The following is a 17,690-nucleotide window of genomic DNA, read 5'->3' on the forward strand; positions in this document are numbered from 1 at the left end:
CAGCACGCTCTTTTTACTTGCACCTACAGTCTTTTCAGATAGCTTCCTAAGAAAATAGCCAGTCGTTGCAGCGTCTAAGGCCTACCTGACTTTTTGATCGACCTTCCAACCCTCCACACTCATTCAATCCTTGCAAACATGGCCGCCGCCGCTATCAAAGTCATCGGTCTCATGTTTGGAATCCTGTCCGAGGCACCCATGCTTGGATCAATGTTACCCGACAAGACCGACCGACAGACAGTTATTAGAATCGGCGTCGGGACCAGCATCAACGCGGAGGGCAACACTGGTAGCCCCCCCCCCCCCCCCCCCCCCACAAAAAAAAAAAACAAAAAAAAAAAAAAAAAAAAAAAAAAAAAAAAAAAAAAAAAAAAAAAGAAAAAAAAAAAAAAAAAAAAAAAAAAAAAAAAAAAAAAAAAAAAAAAAAAAAAAAAAAAAAAAAAAAAAAAAAAAAAAAAAAAAAAAAAAAAAAAAAAAAAAAAAAAAAAAAAAAAAAAAAAACCAACCAACAAAAAAAAAAAACAACCCACCCCCCCCCCCCCCCCCCCCCCCCCCCCCCCTCCAAACTTCTGACTTCCCCATCTAACCCCCACAGGCGGCGACACTCCTGGCATCCGTCTCTTCGACGTGATGGGCCGCGCACTCGGCTCCAAGCGCGGCAGCAAATCCAACATCGCAGACGGCGGCTACAAAGACATCCGGGTGACCGCGAGCCGGGCCCACCAAGGCCGACAAGCGCAATACATCTTAGTATCCAAGGGCGGCAACGACGCCCTATGCATCTCCTACATCGCAGTCACCTGGCCCGACGGCCAGAGAAAGCGTGGTACGGCGACGTGGGGTACACATGCGGAGGCCACTGGTACAACTCGCAGACCATCATCGGCGACACGAACTACCAGCCGAAGTGCGTGTGGATCGATGGAGACGCGTCGAACGGCATCGCGACCCAGGGGCTGGGGATCCACGTGACGGATTTCACAGCGACGCCGGAGCGCGCCGCGGCGTACAAGGAGGACCCGGAGACCATGTGCAAGAGCAGGCCGCGATTCCATCTGTACGATGAGCTGGATACCGACATGTACCTGCCGTTCTTCGACCCGCCGCTGGAGTACGACGAGAATAGTGTCGATAGGGACAGGAGTAAGGTGCTCGTGGACGGGTCTTCGACAGGCCCGCTGCCGCCGCGCAAGCGCTCTGTCGAACAGCGGGGGACTGCGCTTACGCGCCGACACCATTTCCCCGGCAGGCTAGTGACGAGCGCGCAGCGGGCGCATAGTGCGCGCGAGCTGTGCAGGAGCGAGACGTCGCTGGGCCCGGATTTTGTGTCTGTGTATGAGGGGCTGTTTTGCGATATGTCGGAGAAGGAACTGTGGCCGCTGTGCGATGAGATGCATCTGACAGGCTGTTTTGATGTGGAGAGTAACAGTATGGTTGCTGGGTCTTTGTCGCGTAGGGATGAGGCGTCTGGGCGCCACGTTCCTGAGAAGGAGTACAATGATGTGCAGGTGTGGTGAACGGGGGTGATTGTTGATTAACTTCCTTTTTGTCTCGTTTTGTGGTGGCAGTTGGCTGTCCAAAGCTCGGTGCGCTTTGGCTCGGATTCCACTGTATTGTCGCGATGTAGCATGTCTGACTCTTTGTGCATTGTTAGCTTCGTGCGTTACCTTGTATTAGATTTGTTCTCCTTGCGAATATTCGAGACAGATGCGTTCAGGAGGTGCAAGGCACATGTTGACAACGCCTTCTCATGTGTGAGATCAAATCTAGAAGGAATTGACAGTGAGTACGCTTTTCGAACAGGAAACCCGAACAGCTGCGAACGTCGATGACTGATCAGAGAGCTGTTGCTTGACTATTAATCACCCTTTTTCGACTACAAATCACCCTGGTGTTCCTTGCCGCGACTTCCTCGATGGGGTACTAACGGCTTGCGCTTGAATGCTGACCTACTCCTCATAACTCCGTCAGCCCTCCTCAAGTCGCATCATCCTCGCGCTCCCTGTCCCTGCCCGAGAAAGCCTCTCAGGGCATCCTCGACATCACGCTCGTCAAACTCTCCCTGCGCATGTCCTGTCGGTACCGGCCTACCACCCTGCAGTTGGTGTGAAAACGCCATCTGCTCCTGCTGCCGAGGAGGAGGAACGCACGACTGATGAACGTCCTTTCCCTGTTTCGCATGTTGATTGAGCTGCGCGTCAGGAGGTGGGCCGCTTCCAATGCCTTTTCTTCCGGTGGCATAAGAAAGTGCGGCATTAGTGGCAGCCATATTTTGGTTCATACCAGCCGCCTTCTCGCGGTCGCGCCTCTTCTGCTGCACCAGTGTGCCCTTTACGCCGCGGAGGTACTTGACTGCGAGGTCAATGAGTTCTTTCTTCTCGGGTGAGTTCTTAAGCGCCTGCAGCATCTCGCGACCTGTGTCTCGGATTTGATGTGGGGGCAGGTGCGACTGTAGCCATAGTGCGCCAGCCCACAAAGTCCGCAGTGCTCGACCACCAGCCACTTTAAGCTCAACAAGCACCGGAAGGATGGGACTTGTGGCATGCAGGACAAATGCGGAGGGTGTGCGGTTGGGTCGGATCGAAGGGGTTCCGAATAGGGATATGCGCGCCGGGACAAAAGGCTTGAACTGATGACGTAGTGTTAGCTTCGGGGAAGCTGGAGGTGAGATCAATGAGATGACTGTTGGCTCTTTCGCAACTTTCTTTGGAGCGCGATCGACTGCGGAAGGTTTGTCTGTAAGTTTCGATGAAGAAATTGTGGGCTTACCACTGCTCTTTGGTTTGGCCGGTTTGGCTGGACTGCGTTTCGGTGGCGTAGGAGCGGAGACGACAGCTGTAGGCTGGCCCGGAACACGAAGCTGGTCTTCACCTGTTGGTCGCGGTGGAAGCTGACGGGCAAGACTGCCGATGCCGCGCTGTTGAGTCGAATCTGCGAGCTCTTGTTGCACATTACCTTCCGGATCCTCCACTTCGACCTCGGTATCCTCATCCGAGTCAACTTGGAAGTCAGTGTCGCTTCCTGAGTCGGAACGCTTCTGCTTCTTTTTCTTGTTGACCTTGACAGGCGATGGAGGCTCAGCATCTTCTTCGCTGTCATCAGCAGCAGCTTTGGCTTTCTCTTGCTCGGTCATGTAGTCGACATTCTATGATGTGTCAGTATGAGTGATAGCATATTGTGATGAGTACTTACGACTCGAGCGCGCTTGCCTCTGCCCAAAGCATGCGCCCGAGCAAGCGCTTCAGCGGCAGCTTGTGCTTGGCGTTCCTTCAGGATCTTGTCCCACACACCTGGGTCAGGAGCTGTCTCCACTTCAGCGATGTCGAGATTGTCTTGTAGCGAACCTGTGTCATTGGCCCCAAACACGTGCGAAGCTGAACTGCGACTCCGCTGAGTCGTCGCCAGGGGCAGCGCGAGTGTTCTCGATCTGGCTGCGATCGAGCAACTTCTCGACAGATGCATCGTCGTAACGGATATCATGGTCTGCAGTATCGTCTTTGAAGAGCTCAGCGGCGCCATACTTGAGAATTGACTCAACATCTTGTTCTTCATCTTCATCAGCGTCCAGCTGCTCTACGACAACGTGGTCGAGAGCCATCTTCTTGCGACCCATTTGCACGATCTTCTCCTCCACGGAAGATCGGGTCAGAAGTTGGAAGCATAGCACCTTGTTCTTCTGACCGATACGGTGAGCTCGTGCAATGGCCTGTAGATCTTGATGAGGGTTGAAGTCAGGATCGAGGATGATGACAGTATCGGCGGGTCGCAAGGTTGATGCCAACACCACCTGCGCGCGTCGAGAGCAGGAACGCGAAAAGAGGCGAATCAGGTGCATTAAACTGATCGATGCGCTTCTGCTTCTCGAGCGACCCCATGGTGCCGTCAAGACGTTGATACGACATCTCCATACCATCTAGAAAGTCTTCGATAATGTTGAGCATATCGAGGAACTGGCTGAAGATCAACACTCGATGGCCACGCTCTTTAAGTTTTGGCAGTAGGGTTTCTAGCAGACCAAGCTTCGCAGACGCTTCGACGAGATTGCGGTGAGAGACGGCGGCTACATCCGTTCGCTCCTCAATCTCACGGCTGTAGACGAAAGGATGACACAGGCACTTGCGCAGCTGCATCAAGATGTTGCTCAGATTGGCACGCTCTTGCTGCTTGAGAGATTTGTCTGAGGTGAAAAGAGCCTTCAGCAGTTCAGGGCTCTTGGACAAGATTGACTTGTAAACCTGCTTCTGCAAGTGACTCATGGAAATTGGCAAGATAATCTGACCAAGAGGAGGGAGAAAGGTCAGGACCTGAGCTTTAGTGCGGCGGAGGATGTATGGTCGAATCTGTTCATGCAGCTCTTTGATGTTCTCAGATGTCATCTCGGCGTACTTCTCCTCGAGTTCAGCAGCATTAATATTTTCGTCCAGGAATTGAAGTAGGTTGAACAGCTCTCGTGCGTTGTTCTGAAGGGGTGTACCGGTCATGAGCAACCTGAAGGGCGCTTTGACTGCCGAGAGCGCAGTATAGAGCTGGCTCTTGTCGTTCTTCAGGCGTTGCCCCTCATCCGTGATCAATCCGGCCCAGTTGACGCCTCGCAGGAATCTCCTGCTGCTGTCGTCTGACGCGGTCTCGTATGAGGTCACAACAATGTGACAACGAAGGTCCTTTGTTCCCTCAGGATACATCTCGTACTTGTACGCCATCTCACGAGCTTTACTAGAACCGAAGTAGGCCACGACGCGCAAGGATGGGGCCCACTGCTTGATCTCGCGACGCCAATTGGCGCAAGTAGAGTTGGGCACCACAATGATGAACGGAAAGCAATTGTGTTCCTGAACCAAGGTGGCCATGAACCCAATGACCTGGATGGTCTTTCCGAGACCCATTTCATCAGCGAGGATTCCATTCTTCTGGTTGTACCACTGATAATATAGCCAGTTCAGACCCTCCATCTGATACTTCATCAGCTCGCCTCCGACGAGGTTCTCCGGCTGAGCTTCCCTCTCTAGTTTGGCGAACGCAGTATTTCGGACTTTCTCAAGGCGAGCCCTGAGCGGACCTTGCTTGGGTACCTTGATGTATCGTCCCGCAACCCAATCGTTGTATGCAGTGACAAAGTCGAGCCAACGGTCTCCGTCCTCGGACGTTGGAACCTTCTCCCAGACAGCATCCTCATATCCGAGGCCCTTGTACTTGATGAGAGCTTTGTCAACCTCTTTAATACGTGCCTTGTCGATCTCCTCGGATCGGATTTCGACATAACTGGTGAACTTGATGTCCAAAACGATGTCAATGCGCAGGTACTCTTCAGGTATCGCATCTTCAGTACGCATCTTCGGTCCATCTTCTTTCTTGAAGAAGGCCCTGCGCATAGCAGTTGCGCTGACGCCCCATGTCCAAGCTCCGGAGAACCAGGCAGCGCGGAAGTACGACTGGTTTTCCCACTTAATGAGATACTGCTTGTCGTCTTCATTGACGAGCTCACATGGGGTGCCAGGCTGATACGCTTCGACGTCTGATGGGCGCCAAGCAACAAGACCTCCGACTTTTTTATCGCCAGTGTTGTCGCACTCTTTGCACATCCACTTGTTCGAGTACTCACGGAAGCGTTCGTCTGCCAGCTCCTGATCGTCGCGGTTCACGTCTATCGCGTATGGTGACAAAGGCGGCAAGTGGTGGTAATGCCATGCTCGCGAACACTTTGTGCAGCGGAACAGAACATTGTGAGGATTATTGACGAGCTCGGAGGGAACGTCAGTTATGGGATCGTCACCGTCGTTGTCTTCACGGTCCTTCATCTCTTGCATAGTGGTCTTCCGGTGCCTGAATGGTTTGCAGGAATCGCCGGTTTTGCCGCAATCCTGGCATTTGGATAGATTAGGCGCAAAACGATCCTTCTTTTGGTAGACATTCACACATCGCTTGCATTGTAAGATGAATTGCTCATCGCCAACTTTGGTAACAAGATGCTCGCGGGAGCTTCTGGTACCCAAACAATTCTTGTGGTATGCTAGGGAGCAGCCCTGGCAGTAAACAAGCGGAGCAACATTGGGGCCATCGTAGCACACCTCGCAGCCTTCAACGTGTCGAGAGCGGAAGAGGTCGCCACGAGGGCGCGTCTCGAAAACCTCTCGAACAGCCTTGACCTGCGGTGCAGAGGGCTTTGGCGCCGAGTCCGAGCGATAGATGTCGTGTTCCCCCGCTTCCTCCATGTTGTTTGTTGCACGCGTCGATCGTTCAGACTGGCGCGCACCAATACGCCGGACCTTTTCTGGTTTGGATGCGCGAAAGCCCCGCCTCTTGCGCTTACCACCAGGGAATATGTTCGAACGCAGTATGTCATCGGAGTCGCTGGTCTCTTCATCGTCCTCGCTTTCCTCATCATCGAAGTTTCGAACTGGCACCGGTTGTCGTGTAGATCGTCGCGTAGGCTCCTGGACCTTCTTGCGTCGCCTGCGCTGCTTGCCCGATTCTTCACTATCTTCATCGCTGCTTGTAAGTTCAATAGGGTCGCTCAGGTCTGATCGATTCCGCAACGAGCGCGAACCATTCTTGTCACTCTTGACTGGTCTACCAACACGGCTTTTGCGTCGTTTCATGTTTGAAACGAGCTTGTCGTCGTTCATGTCATTGTCCTCTGACGAGGAAATGTCGATTGTAGTAATATCCACAAAGCCATCATTGTTTGCTTTGGAGGTCCTTCCGCGGAGCCTCATGTCGTCGGCACTTGTGGAGGTGGCGTCTTCGGGCTCGTGATTGTTCAGCGCAGCTGGGCCACCGGGAAGTTCGAGGAGCTCCTCAAAGTTGATCTGGCGTCGTGTTAGAGTCGTCAAACTGTGAAGTCTTGGTGGAGAGAAGGAGAGGACGGAGAGGAGCTTGATTGGCGTCCAATAGACACGCTTTGAGCCGCAGCGATCCAGCAGCCACTCTCTCACTTATAGTGGAAAGCTCTCTCACTCGTTCCTTCAATCGCTGGGTGGTAGCTGCCTCACTTACCTCCTTTGTCTCACCACTAACAAGCTTGACATCATATATGATATCACCCTTCCTTGATGTACGCTCCAGCACGATGCTTTCGACCTCATCTCGCGGTTCATAATATGTATATTCGCTCCTGTTGCGGACAGGGCTTGTTCGAACATGTAACACCCTCTGGATCTTGGACGGCGGCGACTCAGCGTTGATCTCGTCCTCATCGGAGCTCGAATCGGTAAACATGTTTTCGACTGCAACCGTGGCACCCTGTTTCGCTGGTAATGTTCGAGCAGGCGAGCGGCGCGGCGTTGAGCGGCCGCGTGTGCTGGCGGGCTTGAGATTATTCGCGCCAGACCTCGTTGCGCCTCCTCTCCTGAACGCTGCCATGAGCTGAGTCGCGTCGTCGTCGGAACTCATGTTGGCGACCCGGAAACACGTGCTGTAACGCGTGAACAGCGGTGATACGAATACGAAGCTCTCGTTGCTGTGTGAGCTCGCGGGACGGTGATTCGATGCGGCGATTCGATGCGGTCGCGATATACAGCTTGGAACTTCGGCGACTATGTGACAGCACCGCGCATTGCAATTGGGCGATTTTAGGGAGGGCAATGACGGCAACGCACCTGGCGAGCTCGACTTGAATGTCATCGGACAGTGGTTGTGGACCCCGACGCGTGATAGCGCGATTACGCTAACTCCGGCGGGCCGTTCATCGCCAAAAGTTGGTGAAAGCTCAGATGCGCGTGAAAGTGAACTTCTTCACGGACCAGGGCAGACTTCGCCCCAAACCCCATTTCAGCCATACAAACTTCGATGCTGTCTTCTCTACTGCTCAGCGGTGCGCTACTACGGACCCAGCGAAGTGCCCTCCCCCGCACTTTCTGTCGCTACAAATCCATCACCGCTGCCATCGAGAAGGGCCGGGGCAGTGGGCCGGACAGGTTTTCACCATCACGTTCAGGCGGTCGCTCACGCTTCGGAGACGACCGTGCGACATCACCGCGCTACGAGGAGAGAGATAGCGGCCGTACACGGCCGTCACGAAGCAAGTCTTCAATCGGAGCAAGGCGCAGGCGATGGGAGGATGAAGACGCTCCGCCCAGGCGGAAAGAGTTGAGGAAAAGCGGTGGGAGGTCAGACGAGTCGGCTGTCGACCGACGCATGAGGGAGCAGGATCGCGACGGCCCGAAGCGCTTCGAGGGCCGAGCACAACGACCAGACAGATTCGCTGGCCGGTCTGGCGGTCGAGACACGCGGACTGAGCGAAGAGACGCACCACGACGCAGCCGTGAGGACTTCGAGCGTAGCGATAGGCCAGATCGAAGGACAGAGAAGACATTCGACCGCAGCGACAAGCCTCAACGTGGGGCTGAGAGAACATTCGACCGTGGGGACAGACAGCAACGCAGGTCGGAGAATGGCGACGATAGGCCGCCGCGCAGGGAGAGGTCATTCGATGGTGATGATAAACCACAGCGCAGGACAGAGCGAACATTCGACCGTGGCGACAGGCCCCAACGCGACACAGAAAGAACATTTGACCGTGACGACAGACCTCAACGTCGATCGGAGAGGACATTCGATCGCGATGACAGACGCTCCTCTCGTAATGACCGTGACGACCGACCCTCTCCTCGCAACGATCGCGACAGCAGAACCTCTCAATCAGACCGCTCAGAACGGTCCTCCATACCCTCCCGCGCATCCCCTTACGACCGCTCCCCTGACTCGCTGCCGTACAGCACTGCCGCCTCTGAGTTCATCTACGGCTACTCCTCCGTCCTCGCCGCCATCCGCGCCAATCGTCGCCAGTTCTACAAGCTCTACGTCAACTCGCGCGGCCTGAACCGCGACATCCTGCTCGCGCGCGCCAAGGCATCCAATCTACGCCAAATCACGCGCGAAGTCGGCGACGACTACGACCGGGCCTTCGACAAAGCCTCCTCGGGGCGTCCGCACAACGGCTTCATTCTCGAAGCCTCGCCCCTGCCCGTCCAACCCATCACCGAGCTCAAAGAATGCACACGCGAAGCCGGCACCTTTGACGTCGTCCTCGACCACCAGACCAAAGAAGAACTTGCCGTGAATGGCTCCCGCACATCCTACTCCTACAAGTCATCCACCTGGCGCCACCCTCTCATCCTCTTCCTCGACGGCATCCTCGACGAAGGCAACCTCGGCGCCATCGCGCGCTCTGCGTACTTCCTCGGCGCTGAGGCCATCGTCACACCCGCCCGCCAGTCCGCACCCTGGTCGCACATCGCCGTGAAAGCCAGCGCGGGCGCCGCCGAAGCGGTGCCTATCTTCCGCGTTTCTGAGCCCGCAGACTTCCTCGGCAAGTCCAGCAGGAATGGCTGGCGCTGCTATGCCGCTGACGCCGTCCCTACCGCCAATGATGCGCAGGACGGCACGAGCGATGTCGTGTATACGCAGGCGCGCGCTTCGGACCCCAAGCCTATCCCAGACCACAGTCCTGTCGCACAACACCCCACGATTCTCATGTTGGGCGCCGAAGCTACTGGCTTGAAGACTAGTTTGCTGAAGATCGCGCACTACAACGTCGGGATCAAGCATGGCAGGGAGGTCGACGAGGTCGGAGTTGATTCGCTGAACGTTAGTGTGGCGGCGAGTTTGCTGTGCCACGATATACTGAGAAAGAAGCCTGTCGTCGAGCGGGACCCCGAGAACGTAGTCTTCTGAGACCGCAGTCTTCTGAGGGGTTTGTATGATACTTCGTAGTTGTATACCAGATTCCATATACTCGCATGTACCGCCTTCTAGAACGGGCGCGTGCACATGAGTATGAAAATGTACATGTTGAGACGTTGATGCGTCGACTCAAAAACGCGCTGGTGCTGTACATGTTGTGCACGTGACTGGTGTCCTTCGACATATATATGGCCGCCACCCTCCCTTCAACATACAACACACCCTCGCCCACCAGCGTCCTCCCACATCGAAATTTTGAATGGCTTGTTCTGCTCCTTCCTCGAAAATGCTCAAGAACAAACACGCCTGCGATATGCAACCTCTCTGCCCTCCCGCCACACACGTTCGAAATCTAACCCTTCGCCTGCTCATGTCTGTCCTTCTCTGCGGTGGGGTACCGAGATCAGAGCCTCATTCATCGCATGTTGTTCTGGCGGTTGCGCCTGTGACGCTGAAGTCAAAATCGCCATTGAAGATAGCATGGCTCGGCTTCTCTTCCTGCACCTGAGTCTATTATCACGAAGCTAATCACACTATGCCGCCTCTGAACCGAAATGCCATACCGACTGAGGAATGTTTCTCTTCTAGCACCTGAGTCTGTTTTAAAAAGGTAACCCAGACCCGTGGAATGTTGTTTGCCTCCTCTGAACCGAAACCACAGCGAGTGGGTTGAATGGTTCTCTTCTGGTACCTAAGTCTGTCATTACAATTCAAATTGAAGCGCGCAAATGTTTCCTGCCTTCTCTGAACCAAAAGCCGCCCCAGAGTTTGTCATGTGAAAAGCGGGTTTCCTTGCTGCCTGTTCTCTGCCTCCTCTAAGCCGAAAACATGACAACACCAGTCCATGGTTCTCTTCTAGCATCGGAGTCTGCAATAACAACCTGAAACAAAACTTTCTGATGTTTTCTGTCTCCTCTGGACCAAACAGACATAGATTTCATGCTGGGAAGAGTCTGGAGACTGTGTGATATCTGAACAAAGTCCCCTTTAAGAAATGATGTTGCGGCTGTATAAATGGGTGAAAGATGTCCAACATGCTTCTCTTACAGCACCTGCGTCTGCCACACAAATTGGGCTCTTCTTCTAGCATTCTTTCTGCTTTCTCTTGAACAAATGAGGAAACAGAGATGTAACGTTGGGTGAGCAGTTTGGAGACTTTCAGGAACTTAAACTCACGTTCAAAGAATATATGCTGCGGTTGTGCAAAATATGCTCGCGTTTGAGATATAGTTCCCTTCCAACCTCTGGGTCTGTTAGTAAAAGTTCTCCCGCAAGCTCTGGATGCTGTCTGCCCCCTCTGGACCGAAATTGAAAACCCACCCGGGTATGTTGGGAGCGTGGAGACTGTGGGTGCCAACACACTTCCCCTCCAACTCACGCTGTCTCGGCTGCACTAAAAAGTCTCAAAATCCGATGTATACTTCTCTTTTTGCACCTAAGTCTGCTACTACGAGTACCAATATGGGTCGTGCCACCATTTTCTCAACCTTCTATGAATCGAACTACTACCACGAAAGAGACATGCTGGGGTGTCTTGGAGGCCGCCCGAGTATCTGAATACATGTTCCCCCATTACACGCTACTATGGCTCTACAGAAGTGTTTGTAATTGAAACACGCTTCTCTCCCTAGCATCAGTATCTGAGTCTGCCATTACAAAGTTCAGAGCTTTTCGTCCATGTGTTCCCTGTCTTCCTCTGAACTGAAATTGAATATGAGCTCGATGATGTTGCGTTGGAAAAGTCCGGAGACCAGTCAAGGCATCTACCCTCTCAAGATGGTGTAGCGGCTGTACAAAAGGTGCCTGTAATTGAAGTAGCTCTCCCCAGCATCTAAGTCACTGCTGCCACAAATTCAAACCTGCCAGCACATATGTCCTCTGTCTTTCTCTGAATTGAAAACTGATTCCGATTCCGCGCACGCTAGAGACTCGCGGGGAATCTAAATCCATGCCCTTCTATCATATGTCGTCGCGGCTGGACGGAGCCTTGAAATAGTCGTGACGTGCTTATCTCACCGAAATTTGAGTCACTACCATTGAATAATCAAGATCTGGCGGGAATGTTCTCTGACTTCCTCTGAACCGAAAACTCAATTCAAGTCTGAGAGTGTCTGGGAAATGAGTGTCGAAATCGTGGGGTGTCGAAATCAAATTCCTATTTGCTACATGTTGTTGTGACTGTTCAAAATTACAATATCACCGCCGCATGTTTATCTTCCCAACACCCGAGCCTACTACCGTGAGAAAGACGACAGAATTACTCTTATGTTCTCTCCCTCTGAACCGAAATCCAGACGCAAAGATGATGTGCGACGGACTCGGTGCTTGAAAACTGATGTCTTCTGGCTTCTCTGAACTGAAATCTAAGGACTTGACAATATTGTTGTGTTGGTAGCGGGGCTTTCAGGCCTTCAAAGTACCCCAATATCCTCTCAAGTGATTGAAATTGTTCGAAATCCCCTATCAGCTTGACCAATGTCTGTCTCCCCAGTACCAACGCTATTACTCCAGAAATGAATATATTGCACTGCGATGTTCTCTGCCTCTCCCGAACTAAAGAACAGACGTGGTTCAGATTGATGGGAGATTAGTGCTTCAATAATTTCTGCCCTCTTCTAAATCAAAAGACAGACATTTTCAAGTTATGGCGGAAGAAGATTTTGCAGACTGGTAGGGTACCTAAATCCTTTTCCATTCAATACATGTTATCTGAAACGCCCTAGAAATTCGGCACATACTTCTCTCCTCAGCGCTATAGCTGTCACTACAAAGTCGATACCGTCTATAAATGTTATCTGCTGCCTCGAAAACATAGTAATCCAACGGTATGTGTTATGGACCTACTGCCCTGAGGTGGATGCCCTCTCCTGTCCTTCTCTGGACTGAAATGGAGATCCAATGAAACCATGTCAGGAGAACAGTCTAGAAACTGGCGGGAACTTCAAATAACAGTATGCATCACCCCATGTTGTGATTGTTGTGTCTGTGGTTCGAAGTTAAGACTGACGCTGAGATGTCCGCATGGTTTACTTCCTAATACCTGAATCTTCTATTTTTACAGCAGTGAAGTAACACATCCATACTTTCTGCTTCCTCATAGCTGAAAAAAAAAAGGCCAAAGAGACAAAATGTCGGGAGACGTTTGGAGACCGGTGAGGGTACCTAATATTGGTTCTTCATTTCCCATGTTGGTGCGGCCGTTCTGCCTGTGCCTCGGAGTTGAAATAGTGCTCGAGGTTGATGCAGGCCTGCTTTCCGGCACTTGACCTAATGAAGGGCGCTCACGTTCTGCCGCCTCTGGACTGAAATCGTGGTGTAAGAATACAATGGCTCTCTTTGTAGCAACCAAACTTCTATGTTGTGCGCCTATTCTAAACTGAAAGATATCTGTCTCTAGTCCACGTTTTTATGTCTAGCACCTGAGTTCTATATCATTTTCACGAAAGATAAATCACGCCCCCTAACATCTATGTTGTCTTTCTTCTCAGCACCTGATTAGTTGTCATGATATCAGCAACCGTTATTGGTTGTTGACTGAGGAAGTTAGTCCACTGTTTGAGCGGATCAGAACATGGTCAACATGAAGGAGTTCAATGGATCAAAACAGCCAATCGGAAGAACACAAGGGATTGGTCTAAAAAGCGACTAGCGCATGGGATCGGATGAAGTATGAGTAACCACCTTTTCGATAGATACCTTGATAGATGGAAATTTATCACTCATTCTCGCACCTGATCAGCTTTTCAAGTCTTCTAGCTTTCTACAATAGTCTCATGCTTTGCTTGTATCTATAATATGATGTAAACAAGATATGTCGACTTTACATTATACACGATCCAACATGAAATTTGATTGTGCAAGTCGGTCTGTGCCTATAATCGCTACACCCCTAATCGTTCGAAGCTTACACAAGTGTGCAAGGCCGTTCGTTTAGGCAGTCAAACAAGCAACACAACATCTAGGTTGGAATCTGATTCTGCTTCTGGGCCTCAAGAATACCCTCGTAACTAAAGAGAAAATCATACTTGGCCATCCTCTCTTCCCAACTGACTTCGCGGGCCATACCGCGGGTGTCTTCTAGGACCTTCGTTGCTCGGGGTCTCCTCAGACTATCAATATGCTTCAGAGCTTTCGGAACATCTTCGGATTTCACTCCTCTAAGCAGAAGAAAGCTCTCGGCATCTTCGATAGACTGGTTGGCGCCTTGACCTTGCAGCGGCGTCATCGCGTGGGCGGCATCTCCAATGACAATTGCACGGCCACGAGTCCACGTAGGTAGAGGATCAAGATCCTGTAGTTCCCAATATTTCACTTCCGTGGAGACACTGGAGATATCAGCAAAGTGAACTTCCTTGAAGGGAAAAAGATAGCAGTACCCAAGAATCTTGCGGAAAGACTCGTCAAAATCATGGAAGATCTCTATGATCTCGTCGCTATCAGCCTCCGCAAACCAGGAATTGGCCCTGCTTTGCTTCGACTCTCGGGAAGGGAAGATACATGAGAAGTTCATGTACTCTTGATGACGAAGTGGATACACGACAACGAAGCGGTCGGTACCATCACCGGATTCGAGCACGCACACCCGATTCTGAGCCGTGGTAGGTTCCCACCAGTGAGGAAGAGAGCCCAGTGCTTCTTTTACAGCCTCCGTAGAGGCTGCAACGCGGTAACACGTTAATCCCATCTTTTGGGCCTTGATAGTATCGTCGCCAAGAATATGTTTGCGAAGACGTGAGTGTACGCCGTCAGCCACTGAGCTGTCATTAGCATCTTTTTGGAGGCAATGCGAACCTTGCCGAGTGGTAATACTAACCAATGACGACGTCAGCCTCAGCAGTCGTTCCATTACTCAACACGACACTACCCTTCTCTGTATCTATATCGACAACACCAGTCTCATAAACAATCTTTGCTGGGTTGCCCTGAATCTTCAACTCGGTTGAGGACTCAGTTGCGAGTCTTGTGAGCTCGCTCACAAAGTCGGACCGTCTTTGGGTAAGTTGATCTGCTCCATACCTGGTTTTCAAGTCGGCCTCATGATCCTTCTTGACATTTCCGTCTTTGTCGTAAGATCGGAAGCCATAGATTGGCACCGCGCCCGCTTTATTACGATCATATCCAATGCGTTCGAGGATCTTGACTGCATTCGGAGAGATGGAGATGCCTTGTCCTCCTGTCGCAGCTGATTTGTGTGCACGTTCGTACACAGTGACATCGTGATGTTCTCTGAGAATGCGTGCGGCAGTCAGTCCTGCTAATCCCGAACCGACAATAATAACTCGAAGTTTGTTCTGGTTGTCCATATCTTAGGTGATGCTGGTGAAAACACGAAGTGGATAGAAGTGCTATGGGGATGAACGAGGATGTATGGATCTTCCAAGCTGCATTAATACTTATTAACAGACGCCAAGAGGACCCCAATTAAGCATTTCTCAGCAGCAAGTCCAGAGTGCTTATTCGTAACTATCGGTTTGAGAAGTCGGAGAAGGGGGCATCGGCTCCGAGAACGGGGAACGCGGAGAAAGCGGAGATGGTGGAGGAGTAGTTATTAGCACCGAAAAACACGTTGTTTATGAGCTGTGCACATATTGTGCTAGGCAGTTTTCGAGCTTATCGCGACTGGTACACTAGCAGAGTATGATAGGGTGGTCAGTCATCACACGCTCGATATGTAATCGCCAACCCATCTCGGTTTTTACGCCAAACATGCAACACACAGATATCGCCCAATATATGGATTGTGACTAATGCTCTAACCCTAGACTTTCACCCCATCTCGAGTTCTCTTTCCAGCCTTAATTTAGCTATGATTTCTTCCAAAGAGTGCATCTTACTATGTCTTTTCCTAACAGCTTCCCAAGCCGATCAACATGGCGTTGAGTAGGACTTCGTCTTACAACAAGATTCTTCGGTCAACGAACAGAGAGCTCAAGGCCAGTAATCAGCATAACTATAGTAATGGAGTATCAGTTGTCAGGCGTCGAAAAGGTAGTGATATCAACACCATTCAGCCACAACACCAAGCTTGCAAGATTTATAACACGAAGAAGATTGTCTCTATTCAGCAAAGGCTTGGCTTTGCAGCTCGCAGAGAATTGACTACGATCTCATAGTTAGACAGTCCGAAAACTATTCAAACAACTTTTTTTCTCCAAAACCTCCCTGGAGGCTCCACCCTTTGACCTCGCCGTGTAAATCTCCAATACTCTCATCCATCTTATGCACATCTAGCTCTATTCGCTTCACCACATCGTTGCTAACCACGCCACTAAATGTATGTATCACTACCCACGACGGTAATTCGTGCTGCTTCTCCAACTCACTACCCTCCTGCTTCTTGCCCCCTGCACTAGCAAACGAGGAACAACTCTCGAAAACAAGGCTACGGGTGTAACCCGACTCTTCATTCAGCGTGTTTATCTGCTTGTCGAAGAAAGCATTTATTTCATCTGCCTCGAGGCCTGTGGGCGGCTGAATTTCGACTGTCACGATGCTCTTTGCTACCTTTTCTGCATGGCATTAATGTTAAAAACTGACGATAGTCAAGGATCGAAGAACGCACCACCATTCCCCTTTTTGCTCATTGTACTCTGTCTTAAAGCCAAACGGTTGACATCAACTCACCCAGCTCATACACGTTACCCGTGCCAGGCAAAATTGTGCTTATCGGACTGATACTCTTGAATTCGTCGGACAACAAGAAGCCAGTATCGTCCAAAACAGGAAATGTCAGGAAGGGCTTCGATGCATCGGATGCGCTAGTTTACTAATCGCATTATAAACTAATACGTAATTTGTTAATATTTGTTATCAATTCGTGGGTGGATTGATGCTTGACCGGAACAAGGAATGAATGCCAGATTTCGTCCACAACTCCTCGGCGTGGTCTCGTACCATCTCATGATGTGGCTTCGGAGAGAATATCTTTTGCTGATGGAGCGACGCGAGAGCGAACATAGAAGAGACCCGGGCCTTTGGAGCTGTTGTGTGGCGGAGGCATGTTCATGAGACATCTTGAACTTTCTGTAAAGCTGTGTTAAAGTATCACTTTTGAGTCGTTGCGTGTATACAGAGTCCTTTGTTTAGATCTAGTTATGTTCTGCGAAATCTGTAGATTAATATTGAAACGTGGAAATCAACTAGCGGAGTTGCCAACACGGAGAACGAGGGGAACGTTCGGGTCCGATATCTTAGCCGGCCGCAAACAACTAATCATTCCTCCCATTAAGAGCAGGCAGTCCGAACAACATTACAAATCTCCGACATACCTCCTCTTTTGCACTTTCGTTCATGGCTTGACCTAATTTCTAGCTTACGCACTCAGAAAAGCATTAGATTCAAAGCCTCATTATCCGCTTCCTAGTCCTTGATTTCATTCATCAGAGCGATCCACCACGTCCATAAATGACCGAGAGCACGGCCCCAAAAGCTCACCCTATGACTCCCTCTGCCATCTTGTCGGAAAAGTCTTCGCCATCACCAGCTGGGCGGTGGGCATCGGGTACGCCACCGCTTGGCTGCTCGTTTCGTAGGACGCAAAAGTAGCCCACTACAAACGTCAGTACCACCACCCTACAAAGCGTTTAACTCCTTTTGTAGCGCTGCAAGTACTGCGGAGAAATCACCTGCATTGGAGTCGGTATGCGCAAACGTGTCAAGGTGGAGAGCCCGAAGGACTACCAAGGAAGAAGACGTAGCGAAGCCTGCACATATTACTCATTTTCTCTATCTGGCACTACGGTACAAAATCGTGTAAAGAACCCCGGACCGCGCGCGTTTTTAACAACACAGTTTGGTGTTATTTAAATAGAAGGAAATGTCTTTTCACCCGATGCGGTGTCTTTTACACAGCATAAAGTCCCTTTTTAGTTAAGAAAAATACCGCACTTGTACCTCAGTGTAGTATTAACGTACCCCACGGATGAGTTGGATTGGTATCATGATGAAGAAATCAGAGTACTAACGTTAAGTTGTCTGCCTTCTCTAAGCTGGAAAAAGGTAATCTGCAA

General features: G+C 51.0%; 5 protein-coding genes across 5 annotated transcripts; 2 read left to right on the forward strand and 3 right to left on the reverse strand.

Moving 5' to 3' along the window:
• Positions 1–138: 138 nt before the first annotated feature.
• On the forward strand, positions 139–1,517 carry C7974DRAFT_419110 (uncharacterized protein; the record flags this gene model as incomplete). Its single annotated transcript, XM_046144201.1, has 3 exons — positions 139–289; positions 596–826; positions 856–1,517. The coding sequence occupies 3 exons, from the start codon at positions 139–141 to the stop codon at positions 1,515–1,517; spliced, it is 1,044 nt and encodes a 347-aa protein (XP_045990785.1).
• A 470-nt stretch (positions 1,518–1,987) lies between these two features.
• C7974DRAFT_381640 (PHD/FYVE-zinc-finger like domain-containing protein) lies at positions 1,988–7,389 on the reverse strand (the record flags this gene model as incomplete). The annotated part of the gene is made up of 5 exons (XM_046140594.1): positions 1,988–3,145; positions 3,193–3,302; positions 3,367–3,714; positions 3,788–6,806; positions 6,994–7,389. The coding sequence occupies 5 exons, from the start codon at positions 7,387–7,389 to the stop codon at positions 1,988–1,990; spliced, it is 5,031 nt and encodes a 1,676-aa protein (XP_045990786.1).
• Positions 7,390–7,735: 346 nt separating this feature from the next.
• C7974DRAFT_407222 (uncharacterized protein) lies at positions 7,736–9,817 on the forward strand. Its single transcript, XM_046143216.1, has one exon. The coding sequence runs from the start codon at positions 7,786–7,788 to the stop codon at positions 9,670–9,672; it is 1,887 nt and encodes a 628-aa protein (XP_045990787.1). The 5' UTR covers positions 7,736–7,785; the 3' UTR covers positions 9,673–9,817.
• Positions 9,818–13,539: 3,722 nt separating this feature from the next.
• C7974DRAFT_429589 (FAD binding domain protein) lies at positions 13,540–15,231 on the reverse strand. The gene is made up of 3 exons (XM_046144643.1): positions 14,495–15,231; positions 14,058–14,433; positions 13,540–14,006 (listed from the first exon to the last, which is right to left on the reverse strand). Exons 1-3 carry the CDS (start codon positions 14,982–14,984, stop codon positions 13,640–13,642), a joined length of 1,233 nt encoding a protein of 410 aa, XP_045990788.1. The 5' UTR covers positions 14,985–15,231; the 3' UTR covers positions 13,540–13,639.
• Positions 15,232–15,714: 483 nt separating this feature from the next.
• Positions 15,715–16,590, reverse strand: C7974DRAFT_407224 (uncharacterized protein; the record flags this gene model as incomplete). The annotated part of the gene is made up of 4 exons (XM_046143217.1): positions 15,715–16,190; positions 16,244–16,275; positions 16,317–16,439; positions 16,520–16,590. Coding segments are annotated over 4 exons (606 nt in total), but the record flags the coding sequence as incomplete, so codon positions are not given.
• Positions 16,591–17,690: the final 1,100 nt, after the last annotated feature.

Source organism: Boeremia exigua (assembly GCF_020726555.1).
Source record: "Boeremia exigua strain MPI-SDFR-AT-0100 chromosome Unknown C7974scaffold_21, whole genome shotgun sequence".
NCBI classification, from domain to species: Eukaryota; Fungi; Ascomycota; class Dothideomycetes; order Pleosporales; family Didymellaceae; genus Boeremia; species Boeremia exigua.

Bases quoted from the DNA above. Each gene is read 5' to 3' on its own strand.
- C7974DRAFT_407222 (XM_046143216.1), top strand. From the start codon at position 7,786: ATGCTGTCTTCTCTACTGCTCAGCGGTGCGCTACTACGGACCCAGCGA.
- C7974DRAFT_429589 (XM_046144643.1), bottom strand. From the start codon at position 14,984: ATGGACAACCAGAACAAACTTCGAGTTATTATTGTCGGTTCGGGATTA. The intron at 14,434-14,494 runs GTTAGTATTACC...ATGACAGCTCAG, and splicing joins TGAGGCTGACGTCGTCATTG to TGGCTGACGGCGTACACTCA. The intron at 14,007-14,057 runs GTACTGCTATCT...TGATATCTCCAG, and splicing joins TCTTTCCGCAAGATTCTTGG to TGTCTCCACGGAAGTGAAAT.